The sequence below is a fragment of the Sorex araneus genome, chromosome 8 (genome assembly GCF_027595985.1).
Source record: "Sorex araneus isolate mSorAra2 chromosome 8, mSorAra2.pri, whole genome shotgun sequence".
In the NCBI taxonomy this organism is placed as follows: Eukaryota; Metazoa; Chordata; class Mammalia; order Eulipotyphla; family Soricidae; genus Sorex; species Sorex araneus.
The window spans coordinates 66,332,644-66,354,922 of record NC_073309.1 but is presented as its reverse complement, the minus strand read 5'-3'; the positions used below and the strand labels follow the sequence as shown (position 1 = coordinate 66,354,922).

At 38.2% G+C, this 22,279-nt stretch overlaps 1 protein-coding gene across 2 annotated transcripts in view; it reads left to right on the top strand.

Annotated features, from left to right (window-relative positions):
* The window catches only part of SNX7 (sorting nexin 7), a 108,564-nt gene that overhangs the window by 38,373 nt on the left and 47,912 nt on the right, over positions 1 to 22,279 (top strand). For both annotated transcript variants that reach the window (XM_055145770.1, XM_055145771.1), the window contains exons 3-7: positions 3,475 to 3,585; positions 3,863 to 4,027; positions 7,205 to 7,403; positions 10,881 to 11,080; positions 15,804 to 15,890. In XM_055145770.1, coding sequence (XP_055001745.1) covers positions 3,475 to 3,585; positions 3,863 to 4,027; positions 7,205 to 7,403; positions 10,881 to 11,080; positions 15,804 to 15,890 — 762 coding nt within the window. The remainder of the gene's footprint in view (positions 1 to 3,474; positions 3,586 to 3,862; positions 4,028 to 7,204; positions 7,404 to 10,880; positions 11,081 to 15,803; positions 15,891 to 22,279) is intronic.

Here is a 22,279-nt window from a genome sequence, read left to right as displayed (position 1 = left end):
TGAGTTAGTGAATACGGAATGTGTTAATACAGATATCACATTAAGAAAGAATAGAGCCAGGTTTCTCCACTGTTCCTACTAATATCTTTTTCATCATCATTTTCCCTAGCAGAGAAAGTGTGTGTGTGTGTGTGTGTGTGTGTGTGTGTGTGTGTGTGTGTGTGTGTGTGTGTTCTGCTTCCTGTTGTTTTTCCAGTGTTGGGGATTGAAGCCAGGCACTCCCAACTTCGAGGCAAGAGTTCTCCTGCTGAGCCCCAGCTCTCATCTGAGAATTTGTGAATTGAGTTGTTTTCCATCCTGTTTGCTTGTCCTAGGAACACAGACATCCAGTGGGTTCATTCTGACATTTAATTCTGAGTATTTTAATTTTATATATTTCATTTTTATTTTTAGGACCATACCTGGTGGTGCCTGGGGGCTGCTCGTGCTGGGGGCATTTCTCATTCTTTTTTTTCCGCTTTTTGGGTCACACCTGGTGATGCACAAAGGTCACTCCTGGCTCTGCATTCAGGAATTACTCCTGGTGGTGCTTGGGGGACCATATGGGATGCTGGGAATCGAACCCGGGTTGACTGCGTGCAAGGCAAATGCCCTACCCGCTGTGCTATTGCTCCAGCCTTGGCCCCTGCATCATATTTTAATGTACTTATAAAAGTACCTCTCATAACACTGGTACTTAGAACACTGGTAGACATGACTATGTGTTAAATGGACATTTATTATGTGATTGCTTCGTGTTCTAAAATCTTTGTACATATATGCTCATTTAAAAATTACGTACCATATCACTTCTGTGGCCTATGTATAGTGACTCACTGCCACTTCATGAATGAGGACACTGAAAGTGTGTAACTTGACAGAGTTTACACTGCATAGTGATTGGCTAAGCTGGAATTTAAACCCAGAAAGTTTATTACACTTTATACTATACTTTTTACTTTTATATTTTTGTACATAGTCAAATATATTTTTATTTAAATATGTTTATAGGGATATAAAAAGAAATATACAGATATATTAATATGTATATAATAAAAGATATGGACTATGTCTATATATTATAATGTGCATGGCAGATACAGATAAATGTGCATGGCAGATACAGCTATATTTGATCAAATACAGTTTTTCCTTTATAGTTCACTTATATTTATTCATTCCCTTATTTATTTCTTAAAACTTTTATTGGCCAGACATTGTTTACCAGATTTAGCATTATTGTGTGCCAAATGAACTTTCCAGAACACATGTCCTTTCTGAGTTGAGATCAACTCGTTTTCCCCTGCAATTTAGAAAATGTTGTGTATTTTCTGTAACAGAATTTGGTCACTTGGGATGATACAATAATTCTGATTTCTTCTTTAGGGAATTTAGTTATGATGTGAACATAGCTGATATTTGTTTTTCTTATTATTTATATGTAATTTTACATGCTTATGTAAGTTCAGGATTAGAATAAAGTTTTACAGTAGGAAAGAAAGATGATGGTCCTTGAGGTTTGTGCGCATCATCTACTTTCTTCCCTCTGTTATTTTGTATGTGTTGGAGACTCTTTAATCAATGGCAGAAGATGAGTCCAGAATTGATCAATTATTTGACTTGAATTTATATCTACCACTTGCTATGATTTATACCAGATTGTTATATGTGGCAATTCTTGAGGACATATGCAGCTCAATCTTATTTTAACCACCCAGTTTTAGAGTGTTTTTAATGAAACGTGCCAATTGATTTGCTTGGGAATTGGTCATGAACCTGTCCATGTGTGCTTGGCACAAGGAGGAGTTCAAGAAATAGGTTTTAATGAGTAACTCTAAATAATATTTTTGTGCATCGATACATATGCGAGGATGTAATTTGTATATTTTCTATAATTATATATTATAATATATAATATATATAATTATATATATAATTATATATTTGTATAATTTGCACACACACCACCTTACATATATACACATAACGTGTCTATATATCCATATATCATTGAACTGTGTTTTCGTATTTTTGCCATTTATTTAACTTGTACCATTTTGTTTTAGACTTTTTTTTCAGTATTGAGGCCAGAGAGCACTTGCTTAGCAGGCGGGAGGCCCTGGTTTGATTCCCAGTACCATATGGTCCTTCCAAGGACCACTGGGAGCAGCCAGTGAGCACTGAGTTGGGATACTTCTGAGCACTGCCAAGTGTAGGACAAAAACCTGAAAAATAGAGATGAACATCTGAGTACTGCTGACTGTAGGACGAAAATCTGAAAAACAGATGAACATGCTTTAGTGTTTTATGAAGGTCTAGTGCTTCACACTCACACATCTTAGTTACTCCACCTTTTCTTCACTAAAGCAGTAATAGTTTTATAAGATATGTTACAGGATATTGCAAACACTACTCTTAATAGAAAAAACTTTGAAAATATTTTTGTGGCCTAATTTAATGACAATTAAGTTTGCGTCTTTGATTTGGCCACTTAATTTTGCAATTATTTGTGTGTGTGTGTGTGTGTGTGTGTGTGTGTGGTGTGTCTGATGTTTCTGGTGAGTGTGAATTATGTATGCAGTGTGTTATTCCAACTTTACTTCTTCAGGAAACCCTCAACCTAAATATTACTGCATATAACTTTTAATATTCAAGAAATCAGTGAAATAAGATATTGAAGGGAGTGACTTTTTTTCAATGAGAGGTGAGTGTGCACTAGATAACCTATTTTTATATTCAGCTTGCAGTTTAGGCAAGAAAAATGAGGTTGATATTGAATCTATGTTCTTCATGTCATATGTGTTGGCATAAAATCAGTTTTATTGAGAACAGATATTTAAATATATTTGCTTAAGTTTTAGGAGTCTAGGCATAGAGCTCAAAATAAAGTTCCTTAAGAAATGACAGGAACATTTTCTTTTCATATGAAACATCCATTAATGACATCTTAAAAACTGGTAAAATCACTCCCTGAAATGTTAGAATTTTCATGTACTAGAAGAAAATTTTAGCAAAGCAATTCATTTGAGCAGAAGCCAGGAAAACATTTTTTCTCAGTTATATTCAGACTATTTTCCAAATAGTAAAAATAGATTTTTTTCCTCAAATTCTGAATTCTAATCAAGTTGAGAAAAAAAATGTATTTGAAACCTAAATTCCCAACACACTTTCTTGTTAGCAAGAAAATTGTGCCAAAGATAATAGTAGTTAAAATGTTGTAGAAGGCAGATGGTTGCTTTAAGACAGATTTTTTCGTTTGGTTTTAAATTTGAGCATAATGTTTGCTTTCTTTCTTGAAATACTGGAAAGTTTGCTTTATTTCATTTGCTATGTGAATTGATGGTTGCAAAAAGAAAAGTATAGACTGACAAACACTGAATAATTAGAATTTGTTAATTTTTTTTTAGAGACCCATTTATTTCTAAAAATCTAAAATAGCATTAGGCAAATGTTTTCTGTTATCTTGAATGTGCTGTTATATTCCACTCTCTTCAGACATCTCGTGGAGAATTTGACTCCAGCGAATTTGAAGTTAGGAGACGGTATCAAGATTTTATTTGGTTGAAAGGAAAACTTGAAGAGGCACACCCCACTCTGATTATTCCAGTAAGTTTATACTCCACCCCCTCCCATTTATCTTGGGAATCATAATATAATTTCTGAAGCCTAATTTCAACATTTATTTAAAGTTCTTCCAATTTATGTACGCTTTTAACTTTTCTAATAGGTTAATGTTTTGCTGCCTTTAACATTGTAAATTTAAAAAAAATTGGTTTTATGAAAAGTGCTTATGTGTTCAAAGGTCTTTCAAAAGGAGAGTTTCTTAGAATCCTGCACTACCTAATGCTCAGTGACTTAAATAAATATGTTTTTCTTGCCGAAGCCACTGCCCGAGAAGTTTATAGTGAAAGGAATGGTCGAACGTTTTAATGATGACTTCATTGAGACGCGCAGGAAGGCATTGCATAAATTTTTGAACCGAATTGCTGATCATCCAACTTTAACATTTAATGAAGACTTCAAAGTTTTTCTTACGGCACAAGCTTGGGTAAAGAACTTTCATTTATACTCAGTACAATTATTTAGTATCACTGTGTACAAGGTGGACTATATGCTTCTTTTTTGTCTGTTACTTTCATAAAGCAGGCAGTTGTATTCTTGAATTATACCAATTTTTTAAAAGGCACTGAGAGAGATATTTCAGATAAAACTGTGTCAAATTTTATATAAATATTGCAGAAGTATTATATCTTCCTCACAGATATATTTCTCTAGGTAGTATTTTTGTTTAGTATCAGGTTGCTTCTTGATATATAGGCAGTATTGAGCATGTGCAATATAATTCTCTTTATTTACACAATTTTGATCAATAATGAACTTTTTTTTTAAGGAGGGATAAGAGTACTTATTAATTGAAGGAATAAAGAGGTAATAAATTCCCTTATGGGACCCAGAGCACTAATGCAGCTCGTAAGGTGTTTGCCTTACATGCAGCCAGCCGAGATGCAGTCCCTGGCAAATCATATGGTCCTGAGCATTGCCAGGACTGATTCTCAGCATGGAGCCAGGAGCAAGGATTGATCACCACCAGACGTGGACCCGAACCCAGTAAATGAATAGATAGATAAATGAAAAAAAATTCTCTTGTTCTTCAATTGCCCAATGAGGAAGCTGGTCTAATTTTTACTACAGAAATCTTATATTGTCTTCTATTTAAAAAATTTTTTAAATTTTATTTTTATAAAGTTGTTCACAATAATTTATTACAGTCAGTATTCCAACACCAATCCCATCTTCCCACCACGATTATTTCTACTATTTCTAACCACTAAAGCAGCCCCAGTAGCAGGCCCTAAATAATTTATTTTACATTTCTTGTTGTAAATAATCTGCTATGATCAAAAAATGTTTCCTTAGAAGAAAGTGTGTGATGATTGTTGTTTCTCACCCTGAAGCCATTAAGTCCTTGTATAAAGGATTACTAACATATTGTTACTGGTTGAGTCTTCTGTGCTTACATACATATAAGCACATATATGTATATACACACACATCTATATATATATTATTTATTTATTTTTGATTTTTAGGTCACACCTGGCGATGCACAGGGATTATTCCTGGCTCATGCACTCAGGAATTACTCCCGGCGGTGCTCGGGGGACCATATGGGATGCTGGGAATCGAACCCGGGTCGGCCGCATGCAAGGCATGCAAGCCCTACCCACTGTGCTATTGCTCCAGCCCCCTTATTTATTTATTTTTTAAATTAAGATTGGTACCCATTACTTTACACTCCATCCAATGTGGTGTGCTACTCCTGGTACATCAATCAGTGGTATAGAGTATAAAATACCGTTCCAAGAATTCTAAAATTTGAAATAGGGTAGTACAGCTGAAGCTAAATTTTTAACTGAATGGTGACTTTGGCCTCTGAGGCATCTCTGCAGCTTCTTGTTCTCTTCCAACAGAGATTTATCTGTGAGTCTCTGGGTCATGGCCGTTAATGAGCTTATATGGCGCCAGAGGTGGTTCATGGGCGTGACTGCCAGGCTCCTGGAAGAACGGGAAGATGTAGGGAGGTCGCTCATTCCTGACTCTGTGCGAGTCTGGAGGTTTTGGTCACAAAACCCGCATACCTGAATGTTTCAATATATTCACTCATGGATGAGGCTCATCCTGAGCCGTTGGAGATCAGCCATGAGCAGGGCAATGATGGGGTTCTGGAGGTTTTCAGCTACAGGGCTCTGTTTGGGCTGGTTGTGGGCTCCCCGTCCCTGCTCTGGGCTGCCCCAGGTGAGGCAGCCGGGCACTGGGTCTGAAGGTGTCTCTGCAGCTTGCTGCTCTCTTCTGAGATGTATTTGTCAGTCTCTTATCTTCTTTTTCCTTTTTTTTTTTTGATGATTTAACCAAAAAAGAGAATGAATCAGACAGTCCCTATTAAACAATTGCTGACCAATGGTAATTTTATTGCCAAAGTGGTAGAAGCTCCAAGTGATTTGTCTCAGCCTTGCCAGATAGTCTTGATGTCAAGAAGCTCTTTGTGACTTTTGGAAGTGAATTGTGGCCTGACTCCAGTACGCTAGAAGCTGTGAGAAATATTTCCTATAGTCAGCAGTTGGAACAGCTTGCCTGTTGTGACTTGTGCTTTCTCTGGTAATGTTGACACTCTTAAATGATATGGCAGCACTTCGGTTCGGGGTGTGGTATTGCCTGGTCAAAATTGGCATCTGTTATTTATACACAGAACTTCTAAATAAACCAGGTTTACCTCATATCGAATTTTCTGTAAGATCTTTAAGAAAGAAGATCTGGAAAAGGAAATAGGTAAATAATATATAATAATACTTTAAGTGGTGGATTTAGTAGTGGTAGTATTTTATAGGTGTTTGTGTATCTTTATTCTTTAACTTTTTTTTTTTTCAGTCCCCAAATTATGTTTCAACATGTGGCATAGCCATGAGCAAAATCTGGTTTTCTTTCTGTTATTCTTTTATAAGGGATACTTTTACATAGTAAATTTGTCAATGGCATTTTGTTTCCATCATACCATTTCCATTGTGTCCTTCAGTATGAGTCGCTTGGATCAACCCTATTCTTTTAAAAAACATCCTTTAATTCACGCTATGAGGAAGCATGTGCACCTTTTCCTTACAATACTTAGATCTTGTGGACCAGTCTGGTGGTGCTTAGGGCTTACTTCTGGCTCTGCACTCAGGCTTCACTCGTGGTGGTATTTAGGAGATTTCAAACCGGGCACCACATGTGGTGCTGGGGATTTGAACTGGACTGACCACATGCACTGCAAGAACCTTACCTCCTATATTACCCTTCTGAAAATGATCCAAGTGCTTTAAAAGGAATCCTGTGAAAGAGACAAAGAATTAGAGGAAAAACTATTATACCCTCACTAAAAACTCATCTGCTTCAAAGTTAACATTAAAGAAACACACAAAATATTTATTTATTATTATTATTATTATTATTATTTTGCTTTTTGGATCACACTTGGCGATGCACAGGGGTTACTCCTGGCTCATATACTCAGGAATTACTCCTGGCGGTGCTCAGGGGGGGACCATATGGGATGCTGGGAAATTGAACCTGGGATGGCTGTGTGCAAGGCAAATGCCCTACCCACTGTGCTGTTGCTCCATCTCCTCACAATATATTTTATTAACATTTCTTTTATTCTTCTAACAAGGTTTCTTCCTTTTTTACCCAGGAACTCTCTTCTCATAAGAAGCAAGGGCCTGGGTTCCTGAGCAGAATGGGGCAGACTGTCAGAGCTGTTGCATCATCAATGAGAGGAGTTAAGAGCCGCCCAGAGGAGTTCATGGAAATGAACCATTTTATTGAACTATTTAGCCAGAAAATAAATTTGCTAGATAAAATCTCTCAGAGAATTTACAAGGAAGAAAGAGGTATGTAGGGCCACTAAAATGTGATTTCAAAGAGATCAAATTTCTAAGAGGTCTTTGAGATGAATCTTCTGATTTGTTGGTGTTCTCAGGCAATGCTTAGTTACCACTTCTTTTTTCCCCTCCTTTTCCTTGAGACTTCTATCTCTTTGTTTTCAGGTTTCATCTGTTTTGTGCTTGCTGTCTATTCATTAGAACTCCTTGTCTATTAATGCTAGTTGTTTTAAATTCCTGGCCTCAACATACCAGCATCTTCATTATGTTTGCTTGGGATGCTTGCTTTGTATTGTGCATTTTCTGTCTTTTAGTGTGCCTTGCCATTTTTTCCCCTTGACATCCAGTTATGTTATACTGGGTCAAAATAATTTGTATAAATAAATCACTGGTAATATGGTGATGAGGTGCAGGGGTCAGGAGTGTTTTTGAGTTCCGTGTTTAGGTCTCTGTCTTTTGGGGAGGCTGTGTTTTCTGCTCTGAACTTCACTAGTTTCTGTATTTTTTTCCCTGCTATTCCCTTAGGTAAGAGTGAAATGCTAGAAAAACTGGAGTTTTGTATCACCTCGGTGGCCCCCCTCCGCCCGCCCCCCCCCCCCCCGCCCCATCTCTGCTGTGTTACTTAAACTCTGGGTTAAGTGGTCAGCTCTTTTTCTTCCTAAAGGCAGACTATGTTAAGAAGACAGTGCCTGGGGCTGGAGCAATATCACAGTAGGTAGGGTGTTTGCCTTGCATGCGACCAACCTGGGTTCGATTCCCAGCATCCCATACGGTCCTCCGAGCACCGCCAGGAGTAATTCCCGACCGTACAGCCAGGAGTAACCCCTGTGCATTGCCAGGTGTGACCCAAAAAGTAAAAAAAAAAAAAGAAGACAGTGCCTATTCTTGTTCTGTTATTCTACCCCTATCCCTTTTGGAAGAGAAGAATGACTTTTCTCGTTGATAATTTGGGAATCTGGGTCAAGGTCCTGGGGTAGATTAATTTTGCAATATTGTGGGAAGGGTTCGCTGTGATTGAAACTCTTCAATTTTTTAATTCTCTTAAGAATTTGCAATTTGTAATTCTACAGTGTTCCCACTGAGCCTTCAGCCATTTGTTCACTAGTGGTTCAAATCTCCTTCCTGAGGCACTGGGCCCCGAGGTGATAGCAGCAGAGCGTCCTGCAACAATTCCTTGCTTCACACTTCTCCAGTTTTGTGGCTTCTATTTTTCTGATGCCCTTTACTTATCTCACAAATCTAAGCGGAGTTGTTGACTTTTCAGTTTGTTCAGTATTTTGTTGTTAGGTCGGAATAGAGACTTCCAAGGACATTGCACGTGGAATTGCACATTAAGTTGACATTTTACCTTCAAAGTTTGGCTCCTGCCCCTGCACATATTGTGATGATTTTCTAATTCTTAAGTGACTTTAAAGGTAGTCATGGCCAGTCCCCATTCTTTTTAATCCACTATGGGCAGTTCTCTTTACCATTAAAAATGATCATTTTTAATTATGATAATTGTTATATAAGCTGTAAACTTAAGACTGAATATTATGTGCAATTTGACATAATTGCACAACTAATTTTGACAACTAATTCTTTAAGTCGAGTGATTCTGTTTGTATTTTGCTTATTAGAGGCAAAAATCAAGTAGATTTTATATATATATATATATATATATATATATATATATATGTATGTGTTTGTTGGGCTGCAGTTGGCAGTGCACAAGGCCTAAAGGGCTAATCCTGCTCTGTGATCAGGAATGACTCCTGGTGGTGCCAGGAGACCATATGTGGTGTCAGGGATTCAAACCAGGCTAGCAGCCACATGGCTGCATGCAAGCAAGTGCTTTTCCTTCTCTCTCTCCAACCCATGTTGAATAGATGCTTGATGCTTAGTTACATGTGATGGCAATTTGAAGAGGCCCTTGGAAATTCTTGGCACTGGAAGTATGTAGAATATCAATATTCTATTGCTGTTACAGGGGACTAGTTGAACAATCTTTGCTATGCTCTGATATTTGTGAAATGCACAGACGAAAAACTGGAATATGTTACTTTGACTTTCAGAGATTAATTTTTTATTTTGAGGGAGTAAACGCAAGTAGCACAGACCTGAGGCTTTAGTGGTTTTTGAAACTGAAGCCCCCCCCCCTCCGCCACCCCCGGGTCCAGAGGAATAGTAATACGAGTAAGGCACTTGCCTTACACGACTGACCTTTATGGTCTCCTGTATGGTTCCCTGAGCCTTGCCAGGGGTGGTCTCTGAGCTAGGAGTAAGCCTTGAGCACCGTGAGGTATCTCCCGCAAACAGTAACAACAACGACAGAAGAAGAAAAGCAAAGAACCTCATGCACTCAAGATCCAGATGAATTTAATCTCAAGATTCTGTTCTAAATAATGGAGTGTTTTCTTTTATAGTTTTGAGAAAATAAGCTATAGGCTGATTTATTCATATTCCAGTCATGAAGAATTCAATGACAATTAATAGCTAGTGGTTTCTGTCATTTCAGTGATTGCTTCGGTTCAATTTAGTTTTATTGTTTATTTGGCAGATTTTATTTTTAACTGCCTGCATGTTATCTGTTTCTCTATGCTAATTCACAGAGGAATGAGATGGTATCTGCTCTTGAACTCACAGTCTACTTTGATAAACGGATGTTCATTGATTTGCTCGAGCGGGCACCAGTAAGGTCTCCATTGTGAGACTTGTTGTTCCTGTTTTTGGCATATAGAATACGCCACAGGTAGCTTGCCAGGCTCTGCCATGTGGGCGGGATACTCTCAGTAGCTTGCCAGGCTCTCCGAGAGGGCCAGAGAAATCGAACCAGGGTCAGCTGCGTAGGGTCAGCCCTACCCGCTGTGCTATCACTCCAGTCCAACCATTTAAATACAAATATAATTTGAGCTGTAATTTAGAATTTTAGGGACATTCTATATAAAAATACTATTCACATTCTAGACATGTGAATACGCTCTTTGAGAAAAAGCATAAAGGAAACCATTCTTATATTCGGGTAGTATAAACATTATTTAAAATAGATTTAGAGGGGCTGCAGCCATAACACAGCGGATAGAGTGTTTGCCTTGCATAAGACCGACCTGGGTTCAATTCCCAGTATCCCATATGGTCTCCCAAGCACTGCCAGGAGTAATTCCTGCGTGCAAAGCCAGGAATAATGCCTTTGCATCACCAGGTGTGACCTAAAAAGCGAAAAAAGAAATAAAAATTAAAATAATTTAAAAAATTGATATTGATTAGTTTAGAAGTATTTTAAAGGTCTTTAAACTGTTTTTTTTTTCCCCCCTAGGTGGAACGGTAGGCAGTTGTTTATAGCTAGACAGTAACATCGGGGCAGGAGGGTGGCCTTAGTGCAGGAATGCTCCTGCCTCAGGGTATGTGCACAATGAGACAAATCAGGTGTTTTTTTTTTCTTTTTTAAGTGTCTGTAATTTGCCTATTTGGAAGACATATACATTGAGAATGTGATTCTTTTTTCAGAATATTTTGATGAAATGAAAGAGTATGGTCCCATTCATGTTCTGTGGTCAGCATCAGAAGAAGATCTGGTAGATACTCTCAAAGGTGTTGCCGGCTCTCTGGATAAATGCTGCAAGGCCAGTGAAAAGCGAATGTGTGGACTCTCAGAGGCCCTGCTTCCTGTCATCCACGAGTACGTGCTCTACAGTGAAATGTTAATGGTAAGAACAGCCATTACACCGTCACATCTTTCACTAGAGTCTTTATAAAAGCAGTTTTATTCTTTTCACCACTGTCCCCCTATCCTAGCAAGATACTTTGCATGTAAATAGTCGATAAATGTTTGTTTACTGCATGAATGAGTTGATGAGGGGAAGAATACATTAATAAGAAACAGGAATATTCAACTGCAATAATAATTTATAAGATTATACATATGTTTGAGGCTGCCTTAGGCAAGCTTTTCATGAGGAATATGGTCGTGTGTTCAGCTGTTTCAAATTTTTCTTTTCAAAGTTTTAGCGTTTTTGACATTTCTTTTCATCATCGAGTTGCTTTTCTGCTACTAGGTGCATTTAATTTTGCAGTATATTTAATATCATTATGCTGAACAGACTTGAGTAGGATCTTGATGCTTGTTCTGCCTTCTGACTATGTCTCAAAAGAAATCCTTCAAATTAGAATGTTTTCCTTTTATTATTTGAAAAGGCTTTTATTCCTTTTCTGCCAGAGTTTCTCATTTAACTTCCTTAGTTCAAATTAAGGTTACCAGATATTTGTAATTTAGCAGTCCTCTCTGCAGGAACTAATGCTTTTCACTTAGCACTCCTGCTTGCAGTGTCCTGCACTCACTGAATCTCTGTCTCTGATGATTCGGGGTTTTGTTGAGAGAGAGAGTCAGTTTATGTTCAGCTTTAGCTTATTTCTTCTGTCATTTGTAACTGGAGCCATGTCTGGTGTCTGTTTTCATGTATTCTTGATTTTTTTTTTTTTAATTTTGCTTTTTGAGTCACACCCAGTGATGCTCAGGGCTGGCTCTGTACTCAGGAATCACTCCTGGTGGTGCGTGGGGGACCATATGGGATGCTGGGGATTGAACCCGGGTGAGCCATGTGCAAGACAAATGCCCTACCCGCTGTGCTATCGCTCCAGCCCCTATTCTTGATTTTTAATGACATAAAAAACTTGAGTCTTTGTCTAGGTAAGATGCTTTCAGTTATTCTTTCAGCATGGTATCTGCCTCTTGTTTATGTTTTCCTTTAACAGAATCATTAAATATTTTGTGGCCATTGCAGAGTTCTTAACTTTATTGAGGTTCTCCCGTAAACCTTTCATGTTTCCCAAATGCCCAGGATTTTTCACTGCTGAGGTATCACCCTCTTGTCTTCAGCAGTTTTCTTGGCTACATGCCATTGTTTTTCTTCATTATTGATCTTCCCCTTGTGTGTCTCTTCAAAGAGATCTGATTTGTATCATTACAAATAGTATATTCTTTTTTTCTTAATTATATGTGTTTTGCTCTTGATTATGTGAAGATGGAAATCATGTAGTTTAAATTATGTATCATTGGAGATGAGCAAAAATTATAATAGTAATTAGAAAGAATTATTTCGTAGGTTCTCATTTGATTGTACTATTTTATAGACTCCTAGATTATAATAAGTTGTATTTATATTGTAGTTTTGGTTTGGTTTTATAATGGAATGTTTACTGTGAAATGAAATATTTAAAATGTATGCCTTCACAGTGATTATATTTATTTAATTTTTACGGGTTATCTTTGGAAGGAACCACTATGTAGAGTATTTCTACTGATGACGTGCGTTGTTTCACGTTCATGGAAATACCTTGAGTAAATTGATTAAAATGTAGTAGTCATTCAGGCTTAGAGAAAAGGAGGTCCTGGTGTGAATGGCACACATGGATGTAACCGTAAAGAAATTTGTAAGAATTAGTCGAATTTTCTATTGATTTTCTTGAAAATAGGAGAAATAATAACTGCCTTTGACTGTCTTAAGGGTGATTCTCAGGCACAAGGGAGGCTGCGTGGTTTTCAGGATGCTTTTCACCTTTACCTTTGACTTTGTACTTTTATTTCCCACTTGAATGCTCTGGAGCCTACTTTCTGGCTTCCATGTAACTGATTTGTATCCCGATTCTTCCCGTGCTCTGCAAGACCCACAGATCTTCACTTCACTTAGAGATTTGTACCTTATTTCCAGTTTGTCTTCTTCCCCTCTCTCTGGTTGAATCGGCTGTTACTCAGAGTTATTTGTGGTTTTTTTTTTTTTTTTTTGCCCCCAACGTGCTTAGGTGCCTTTTGTTCATTATTACAGTTACATATAGTGGATTATGTAATATGGAGTTTGCAATTACATGCAGTGAAATTCAGTGAGAGAGGAGTACACAGACAAATAATCTTTATGTTTATAAAATGTATGTCGAATATCTTTAGAGAAAAATGAATCACTGAGGGAAAGCTTCACTGTAAAAGGTGTAGATAGATGCAGCGCTCAGCTTGCTTCACATGGATGTTTTAAAGGCACTGACACATGAAATCATGGTCATTCAGGAAAACAGGCTGAAATTTCCATTGTTGCCACACTTTCTCATCAGCAGCTTGACTGATTAATATTTGCAATTGAGTCACAGTGAGATATACATTTACAACGTTCTAGATTGTGTTTCAGTCATACAATGTTCCAACACCGTCCCTTCACCAGTGTACATTTTTTTAAAAAAAATTTTATTGGATCACTGTGAGATAGTTACAAGCTTTCATGTTTGGGGAAACATGAAAGCTTGTAACTAGTGCATTCTTCACTAGTGCATTCTCCACCACCAATATCCCCGGTATACCCCCCCTTTTCCACCCTCCCCCTGCCTCCATGGCAGACAATATTCCCCATACTCTCTCTCTCCACTTTTGGGCATTATGGTTTGGAATACAGATACTGAGAGGTCATCATGTTTGTTCCATTATCGACTTTCAGCACACATCTCCCATCCTGACCGATTTTTCCAGCCATCATATTCTTAGTGATCCCTTCTTTATTCCAGCTGCCTTCTCCGCTCCGCTCATGAGGCAGCTTCCAGCTATGGGGAAATCCTCCTGGCCCTTGTATCTACTGTCCTTAAGTATCAGCCTCATGTTATGTTATTTTATACTCCACAAATGAGTGCAGTCCCTCTATGTCTGTCCCTCATTTTCTGACTCATTTCACTTAGCATGATACTTTCCAGGTCTATCCACTTATAACCAAATTTCATGACTTCATCTCTATCCACTTATAACCAAATTTCATGACTTCATCTCTCCTAACAGCTGCATAGTTGTTGGGAGAGAACAACTATGGAGCTGGAATCATTGTGTAGATGTACCAAAGTTTTTTTAACCAGTCTTCTGTTTTAAGGCATTTGGGTTGTTTCCAGATTTTGGCTATTGTGAACAATGGTGTAGTGAACATATAGGTGCAGGTGTCATTTATACTGTGCTTTTTTGCATCCTTGGTATATATTCCCAGAAGTGGTATTGCAGGGCATATGGAAGCTCAATTTCTAGTTTTTGAAAGACTGTTCATATTGTTCTCCAGAAAAGCTGGACCAGTCGGCATTCCCACCAACAGTGAAGAAGCATCCCTTTTTCCCCACATCCACGCCAACACTGGTTGCTTTTGTTCTTTTGAATGTGTTCCCATATCTGTAGTGTTAGATGATATCTCATTGTTGTTTTGATTTGCATCTCCCTGTTGACTAGCAATGTGGAGCATTTTTTCATGAGCCTTTTGGCCATTTGTATTTCTTTTTTGAGGAAGATTCTGTTCATTTCTTCTCCCCATTTTTTGATGTGGTTGGAGGTTATTTTCTTATACAATTCTACTAGTGTCTTATATATCCTTGATGTTAATCCCTTATCAGATGGATATTGGGTAAATATTCTTTCCCATTCCGTGGGCTCTGTCTGTATTTTGGTCACTGTTTCTTTTGAAGTGCAGAAGCTTCTTAGTTTGATGTAGTCCCATTTGTTTATGTTTGCTTCCACTTGCATGGTCAGTGCTATGTCATCCTTAAAGATGCTTTTAGCTTCAATATCATGGAAAGTTCTGCCTACATTTTCCTCTATGTACCTTATGGATTCATGTCTGATATTGATGTCTTTAATCCACTTTGATCTGACTTTTGTTCCTGGCATTAGACAGAGGTCAGAGTTCATTTTTTTGCAGGTAGCTATCCAGTTTTCCCAGCACCACTTCTTGAAGAGGCTTTCCTTGTTCCACTTCACATTTCTTGCTCCTTTGTCAAAGATAAAGTGGCCATGTATTTAGGGGTCTGTGACAGGATATTCAACTCTGTTCCCTTGGTCTGCAGGTCTGTTTCTAGCCCAATACCATGCTGTTTTAATTACTACCGCTTTGAAGTTCAGTTTGAAGTTGGGGAAGGTGATGCCACCCATCTTTTTTTCCCAAGGATTGCTTTAGCTATTCATGGGGGTTTATTGTTCCATATGAATTTCAGGAGTATTTTGTCTATTTCTTTAAAAAATGTCATGGGTATCCTGATAGGGACTGCATTAAATTTGTATAGTGCTTTGGGCAGTATTGTCATTTTGATAATGTTAATGTTAATCCTCTTTATCCATTTTGTTCCTTGCTGGTTTGAAAGAGTTTTATATGCTTTGTCAAATGTTGTGTATTCAGTGGTTTGGCCAGTAATATGTGAATTAAGAAAACTGTACAAGATTTGTGGGGGAGAAAAAATCTTAAGCATTTTTTCTGTAGCTTTATGTGTAGCTTTAAAATAAAACATTTATAAGAGGTATTGCATCTCTAAATGATTGATTACCTGTGGGGAAGAGATGCTGTTATTGCAATATGTAGTTTTGTTATCTAAAAAGAAAGGTCATTTAAATTAAGGGCAGCTTATTTTATTTGTGTTTATATAAAGGCTGTTATGAAAAGAAGAGACCAAATTCAAGCAGAACTGGATTCCAAAGTTGAAGCTTTAGCCTATAAAAAGGCAGATACTGATCTGGTAAGTTTTTGTATTTCTTTAAATAATTCTAAATTTATTGTTGAGAATTTCTATTAAAAATACAGGAGCTGGAATATTAGTACAACCAGTCAGATGCTTGCTTTGCATGCTGGCTAACCCAGGTTTGATCCCTAGCATCCCATATGGCCCCCTTAGCAATACCAGGAATAATTCCTGAATACAGAGCCAGGAATAAATACTGAGAATCACTGGGTGTGGCCCCAAACCAAATACTCAAACAAATGAACATACAAAGCTTTATTTCCAAAATATTTTTCAGCACTACCAAGTGATTGTAAAATTTCTTCCAAAAGTCTTTTTACATTGAGTGCCAAGTAATTCTACAAGCATAACAGTGATACATTTCTGTCTTCTTTTTCCCCCCAATTTTATTAATTAACTAATTAATTTGCTTGGTGGCACTGTGTATTGTCCAGGTCTCCTACAAACAAGGCTTGTGCTTTCAATTTTTTTGCTTTTTGGATCACACTCAGCGGTGTACAGGGGTTACTCCTGGCTCTGCACTCAGGAATTACCCCTGGCGGTGCTCGGGGGACCATATGGGATGCTGGGAATCGAACCCGGGTCAGCTGCATGCAAGGCAAACGCCCTAACCAAGGCTTGTGCTTTCTTAGTGAGTCACCTCCCTAACCCTAACCTTTCTGACATTATTTCTTAGCTATTAATGTGAAATTAATTTTTGAAAAAATGTGTTAAAAGAAGGTAGGTAAAAAATACTTGCATTTTTCACAATGTAAGTACTGAAGTGAAACCGTCCAGTTTCTATTAGTTTTGTAGGGTATTTATACAAAATGTTTTAGTGTTCTTATGTACTTCATTCTGTTTTTCTAGGTTTGTAGGATAACATTGGTTTGTCGTTTCTGCCTTGCTACAGGGGACATAGATTTATTGGGTTGCACCTATCACAGTGCTCCCGAGGCACTCCCATTCCTCTGTGTTTATCTGTAACCACTTTTCTTTGTGCTCTGTTTTCCCAACCCATCAGTCACCTTTATCTCCTACTCAGACACTGTTAACCTATAAATATTGCTTTTCTCTTTTCCTTATGTCCTTTGCATAGTTAATTCAGAGCAATGTCCTTTTTGTATAGACATAGGAAGACAGTTAATGCTACGTTTTTGCAACTTGGGAAGTTAATTGACTCTGAATAATATTCACTCCTGGGCATCTGTTCTCTCGACTGAAACCTCAGTTGCCCTTACTTCCTACCACCCCAAAAGCAGGGTCCCAGCGAGACACTGGATGGACCCAGGACAAGCTATGAGCTACTCTGGCATCGAAATGGGCCAGGCCAAAGCGCCATATACTTAACTATAAGTTAAGAGCATCGCCATGGACAAATTCTGTTATGATCCAAAAAGTAACAACTGGATTAGGACTTTGCTAGGGTTAGGAAAGACTAATTTGGCCTGAGCACTGTAGACTGAGATCTATAGTGAGATGCCCCCAGGAGAGCCATCCTATAAACTTAATGGATCTCTTATTGTGTCCATACAAAATGACTAGTATTATTAAGAAATAAAATGAAGATGAATGTTTAAATGATTATTGGACTAAGGGAAGGAAAAAAAACCAGTAGGTGGTATTTTGCCTTTGTCCTGGCTTGGGAGATCAGGAAGGGCTTTGAAATGTTGGTTGTGCTACTCAGCCTGGGTGTGGTTGCTAGAGCCAAATTTTAGGGAGTGAGACTAGAGAGAAGAGGATGGGTGAGTCGGACCACACAGAGACTAGCAAGGGGGACAGGAAGGGACTGGAATGAGGGGCAGGGTGAGACTGGAGTGGGGCGCTTAGTGAGACTGAAACAGGCACGTGGGAAGAATGGAATAAATGGCAACTGATCACTGACCACCCTGACCTTCGTTTTCTCCTTTGGGTATCCCAGGTGGGAAAGTGGCCTGAGACCACCGAACACAGGTGGCGAGAAAGAGCTGCGGGCTTATTTGTTTTATGAATATACATAGGTTGATTCTTTAATTCTGTATCACTGCCATCCCATTGCTCAGCGATTTGCTCGAGTGGGTACCAGCAACGTCTCCATTGTGAGACTTATTGTTACTGTTTTTGGCATATTGAATACACCACAGTTAGCTGCCAGGCTCTGCCGTTCGGGCAGGATGCTCTCGGTAGCTGGAATCAAACCTGGGTCTGCCGCGTGCTGACTAAAAGACTGAATATTCATGGAAATTCACAGAAACTTAGATTGACCAAAAGCATCTTAAATATATGATCCAAAGGATAAACACACAGACACATACACACACACATTAAATGAGCTGGTTATGTTAAAGTGGTAGAATACATGCCTCATATATTGGAAGTTGTAGAGGTATGTGGTACTCTGCATCCCCTCAATACCTGGTAGCACTGCCAGAAGCACTTCCCCTCCCCAAACAAAAAGTTTAAATGTATGAAAGTCTGTATATCTCAACATTGAAATAGAAATCTTAATAGTTTTAGTAATGCATTTTAGTGTTACCTTGAAATTCTTTTATTGTGGTTCTTTATTATAGAAAATTTCAAATTATACAACAAATCCAAAAGTGTAACGAACTCTTCATCGACCTTGCAGGGCTTCATTTAATTTCCAACATTTCATTCATTTTCCATCTTTTTATTCATTTTTTTAGTCTAATGTATTCTAGAGCAAATGCCAGACCTTAAATTATCACCCATGGTATTTCAGTAGTGATATTACCGTCTTTGCTTTTTTAATTTAGAGGTCAGCGTCACTATTCTCATTTCAGTGTTGGAGAGCAGGCTCCGCATTGAGGAGAACTTCTATTTACTGATCTTGAAACAAAGTAGAATTAGAGGTGATGGTGTCACTTATCTCCTCAGACTGATGCTTCTCAGCAAGCAGAAGAATGGGGGACATTAATAATTATTTTGATTAATCTCTAAGTGCTCTATGAAAAATATTTTCTTGGTTGTTTTATATGAGTTTAAATTGGTACTGAATGTAACATTTAACATACTGCGCCATGTCGTGGGCGAGTCTAATACACCTTGTTCATATTTAATCATTAGGGCTTTACCATGCCAAGGTCCTTGGACCCTTCTCTCCTCTTTGCTGAACTTTCCCCTTAGCTTTATTCATCTTTCACATAATGTAGAATTACCTTGCTGTTATTTTTGTATCATTTTTTCTCTCTCCTGTTCCCAAAGCTAAGCAGCTCAAAGGAAGGAAATTTTTTTTGTTGTTTTCTGTTGTCAGAATAATGTTTGCTATGTGGTAGCTCTAGTGAATGAGTGAATAAAGATTTCCAGAAGTGCTTGATTCATAAAAATATGTGGAAGCTGTGAAGCGAAGGTTCTAGAAGCCTTGAAGCTGAAGATTTCTAAATTCAGTATAAAATGTTGAGATTTTATACAAAGAATGGATTTGCACAAAATTTTAATTGTACACTAAAAAGTGAGTTGGGCTCATTGTTTTTTTTTCTCTATCTGAATTTTTAAGTTTATTTTTTTGGTTGGAATGTGAGTGTGGAGTGGTGGTGTGCTATGGACAAGTGGGTGAGATGTAGTGAGTGAGAAAGAGTAACAGTGATGCAGAACCACTGAAATACAACGATAGAAAAATTCATCTTAATTTTTACCTCAAGATGAGAATGGAGAGGGAAACTAAGATTGGCCTTTTCCTTATAATAAAGGACCTGTTAAAAGCAGCTCACAGGCGGCAGAAAAGTTTCCTGCCTTTGAGCTGCATAGTCAACTAGCGTGAACAAGAAAGGGTGGGACTTGACCAGAAAGGTAATGAGATCATTTGAACTTTAGAATTTACTGCTTAGTTATTAAATACATTTTAATACGGAAACTGTGATTAGATGGAGTGTTGCTCTTGATTGAATGTTAGGAAAAATGCAGTATTTTAAAGTTTAGGAGAATAATAAAGTGGCTTACAAAACAGACATCTGTTCAAAAATGGCCTGTATTCATATTTTAAATTGGAAAGAAGTTGAATTGTTCCACCACAAAAAACAAAAAAACAGAGGAAATAAAGAACCAGAATCTAAATATGACTAGGCTCTCCCAATACAATTGGAAATACATCTTAAAATTTGACTTGAAAATGTTTTGTCTTTTGCTGTATAAAGTTTCCTTGACAATATACTGTAACTGAGCGGTCCATCTATATTTATAATTTTTGTGTGATGCTCATAATAGAGGCTTTCTATTTAGCTAGCGGTTATGTCAGAAAATTAGAGAAATTATCTAAATTATATTTTATCAGATTTTTTAGTCTATTACAATTTGTAACAGTCACTTTTAACAAAAACAAAGACCTTGCAAATTTTATTTTTTCAGTATTCATCAAAACAGGTCCTTTCTAAAATGTTCCAGGATCAATTCAGTGACTTGTGAATGGTAACACTTAGAAGTTCTGCGGCTCATTTACATACCACACCTCTTATTCCTTAAGTGTTATGGTGGCATCACTGGGAGACACCTTCCAGAGTGACTCTCAAAATGAATATGTCATGATTGGTCATGGAACAACTGAAGGGAAGTTGCTTGGAAATAAGCAGGATAGGGTCGCCATGGAAACGTGCCCTTGTGAGGTCCTTCTAAGAAGCAGTCCTTTGCAGTCACCATGACGACCCTGGCAGAGAATTGAATATAGCAGTCTAGCCTGGCTGTTTACCATGGCAACTCACAGAGCCACTTTGGAGACAGATCTGGGGCCATTTCTATGGAGACTTGCTGAGGCTGCCCTGAGAGGCTCCATCACATTCACCTTTGGGTGGGGTGCTTATGTGCAAAACCAGCAAAGCAGCCGGCCAAGAAAAGTCAGGAAAAACGAAACTCTACTAACGAAGGCAGAGACTAGCGGAATTGTAATTGTTGGGCTGGAATATAGCAGAGATGGAACATTCCAGCATTCCAGGATCAAATTGGATATGTCAGGTGACCTTTATCTGGGCTTCGGGACTTGCAAATATCAGACTCTGGTCTTCACAGTTTGCTTGTAGCTTTGTATATGGCTGTAAATTTCCCGCCATAAAGGCAGTACTGTTGTTGCTTCTCATAATAAATAGGTGCCTATGACAGTGATGTGTTTTTCTCCACACTAATGTAGTATATTAGAGGGAATACCTTGATTTATTACCTAGGGGCTATAAAGTGGCTGCTTCTTAGAGTTTGTGGTTTGCAGTTCTTTCTCATAGAAATTTAAACAATGATTTCAAAACAACCTGAACTCCATAAAGACATTAAGACATTCAGAATACTCATTTGAAGGCCACTTCTGCTGTTTATTAGCATCTTGACATCTAGGCTTTGGAATTAGACCTAAGATCAGATTCTAGCTCATTTGCTTATGAATTCTGTGATCTGTGATATGTTCCCTGATGTATTTTAGCCCTGTTTTAGAGTGTGGATTGTGGGGAAGTAAGTAGTAGTATTGGAATAGGCTTATTGAGTGATTCTTTGATATATCCTCGTAGCTTTGCATCAAAGTAAATGATAGCTGTTAGTTGCTTTCCTTTGGATGACTTTATAGTGGCAGTGTTTGAGATGAAATCACTGAGGAACTGTACATGGAAGAGGCAAGAAAATGTTTTCATGGTGGGGGGCTATTAGAAAAGTCGTGAAAGCACAAAGAGCAGGCTACACGGAGATTTGTGCAGTAAGAGTAGGTGAGAAGGAGATGAGGGCTGTGTTCATTGAGGTGACTTCCCACAGACAGATGGGAAGCAGCCGCCTTTGTGAGCTTGAGCAAGGTTGACTTGGTCTGGGAAGTAGGGATCCAGGGACAGTGTAAACTGAAGACATAGTGAGAGCCGCAGAAGAATACATTGGAGAGAGGAGACAGGCGAATGCCAGGACTCATCACACTGGAATGAGAAGTGGCTACTCTTTCAGAACGTTAATGACTCCTCCTGGGGCTCCTCTGTAAGAAGGGCAGAGAGCAGGGCAACGCAATCAGCTAGAGCATAAGAAAGGAAGAAGAAAGTGGGAGATGGACAACTTTATGTCATGGTAAGAAAACATTGAAGTAGAAGCAATCAACAAAAAACCTCTCAACAAATTTTATTGTGTCCCATTAGGTGAGAAACTCCTTCAGCCACTGTGGAGAGAGCGCTGAAGAAAGCAGTCCTAGTTGAGGCTTACCATCTGGTGGATGGACGCCCTAAAATAGTTATAGTAATTTGTAGTTTGCTGTCCTATAGTAATAAGAGTAGATGGAGTTTTGGGAAACAACTCAACTTGAAATTAAGGGTCAGGGACAAAAACCCAGGAAGGTAAATATGAAGTAAAATATGAAAAAGGTGAGGCTTATGCCACAGAAATAGCTGGAAAAAAGGATTTCAGAAGACCGTAAATGAAAAGTTTGTGTAATCCTGAGCATACCAGAAAGACCAAGGAAG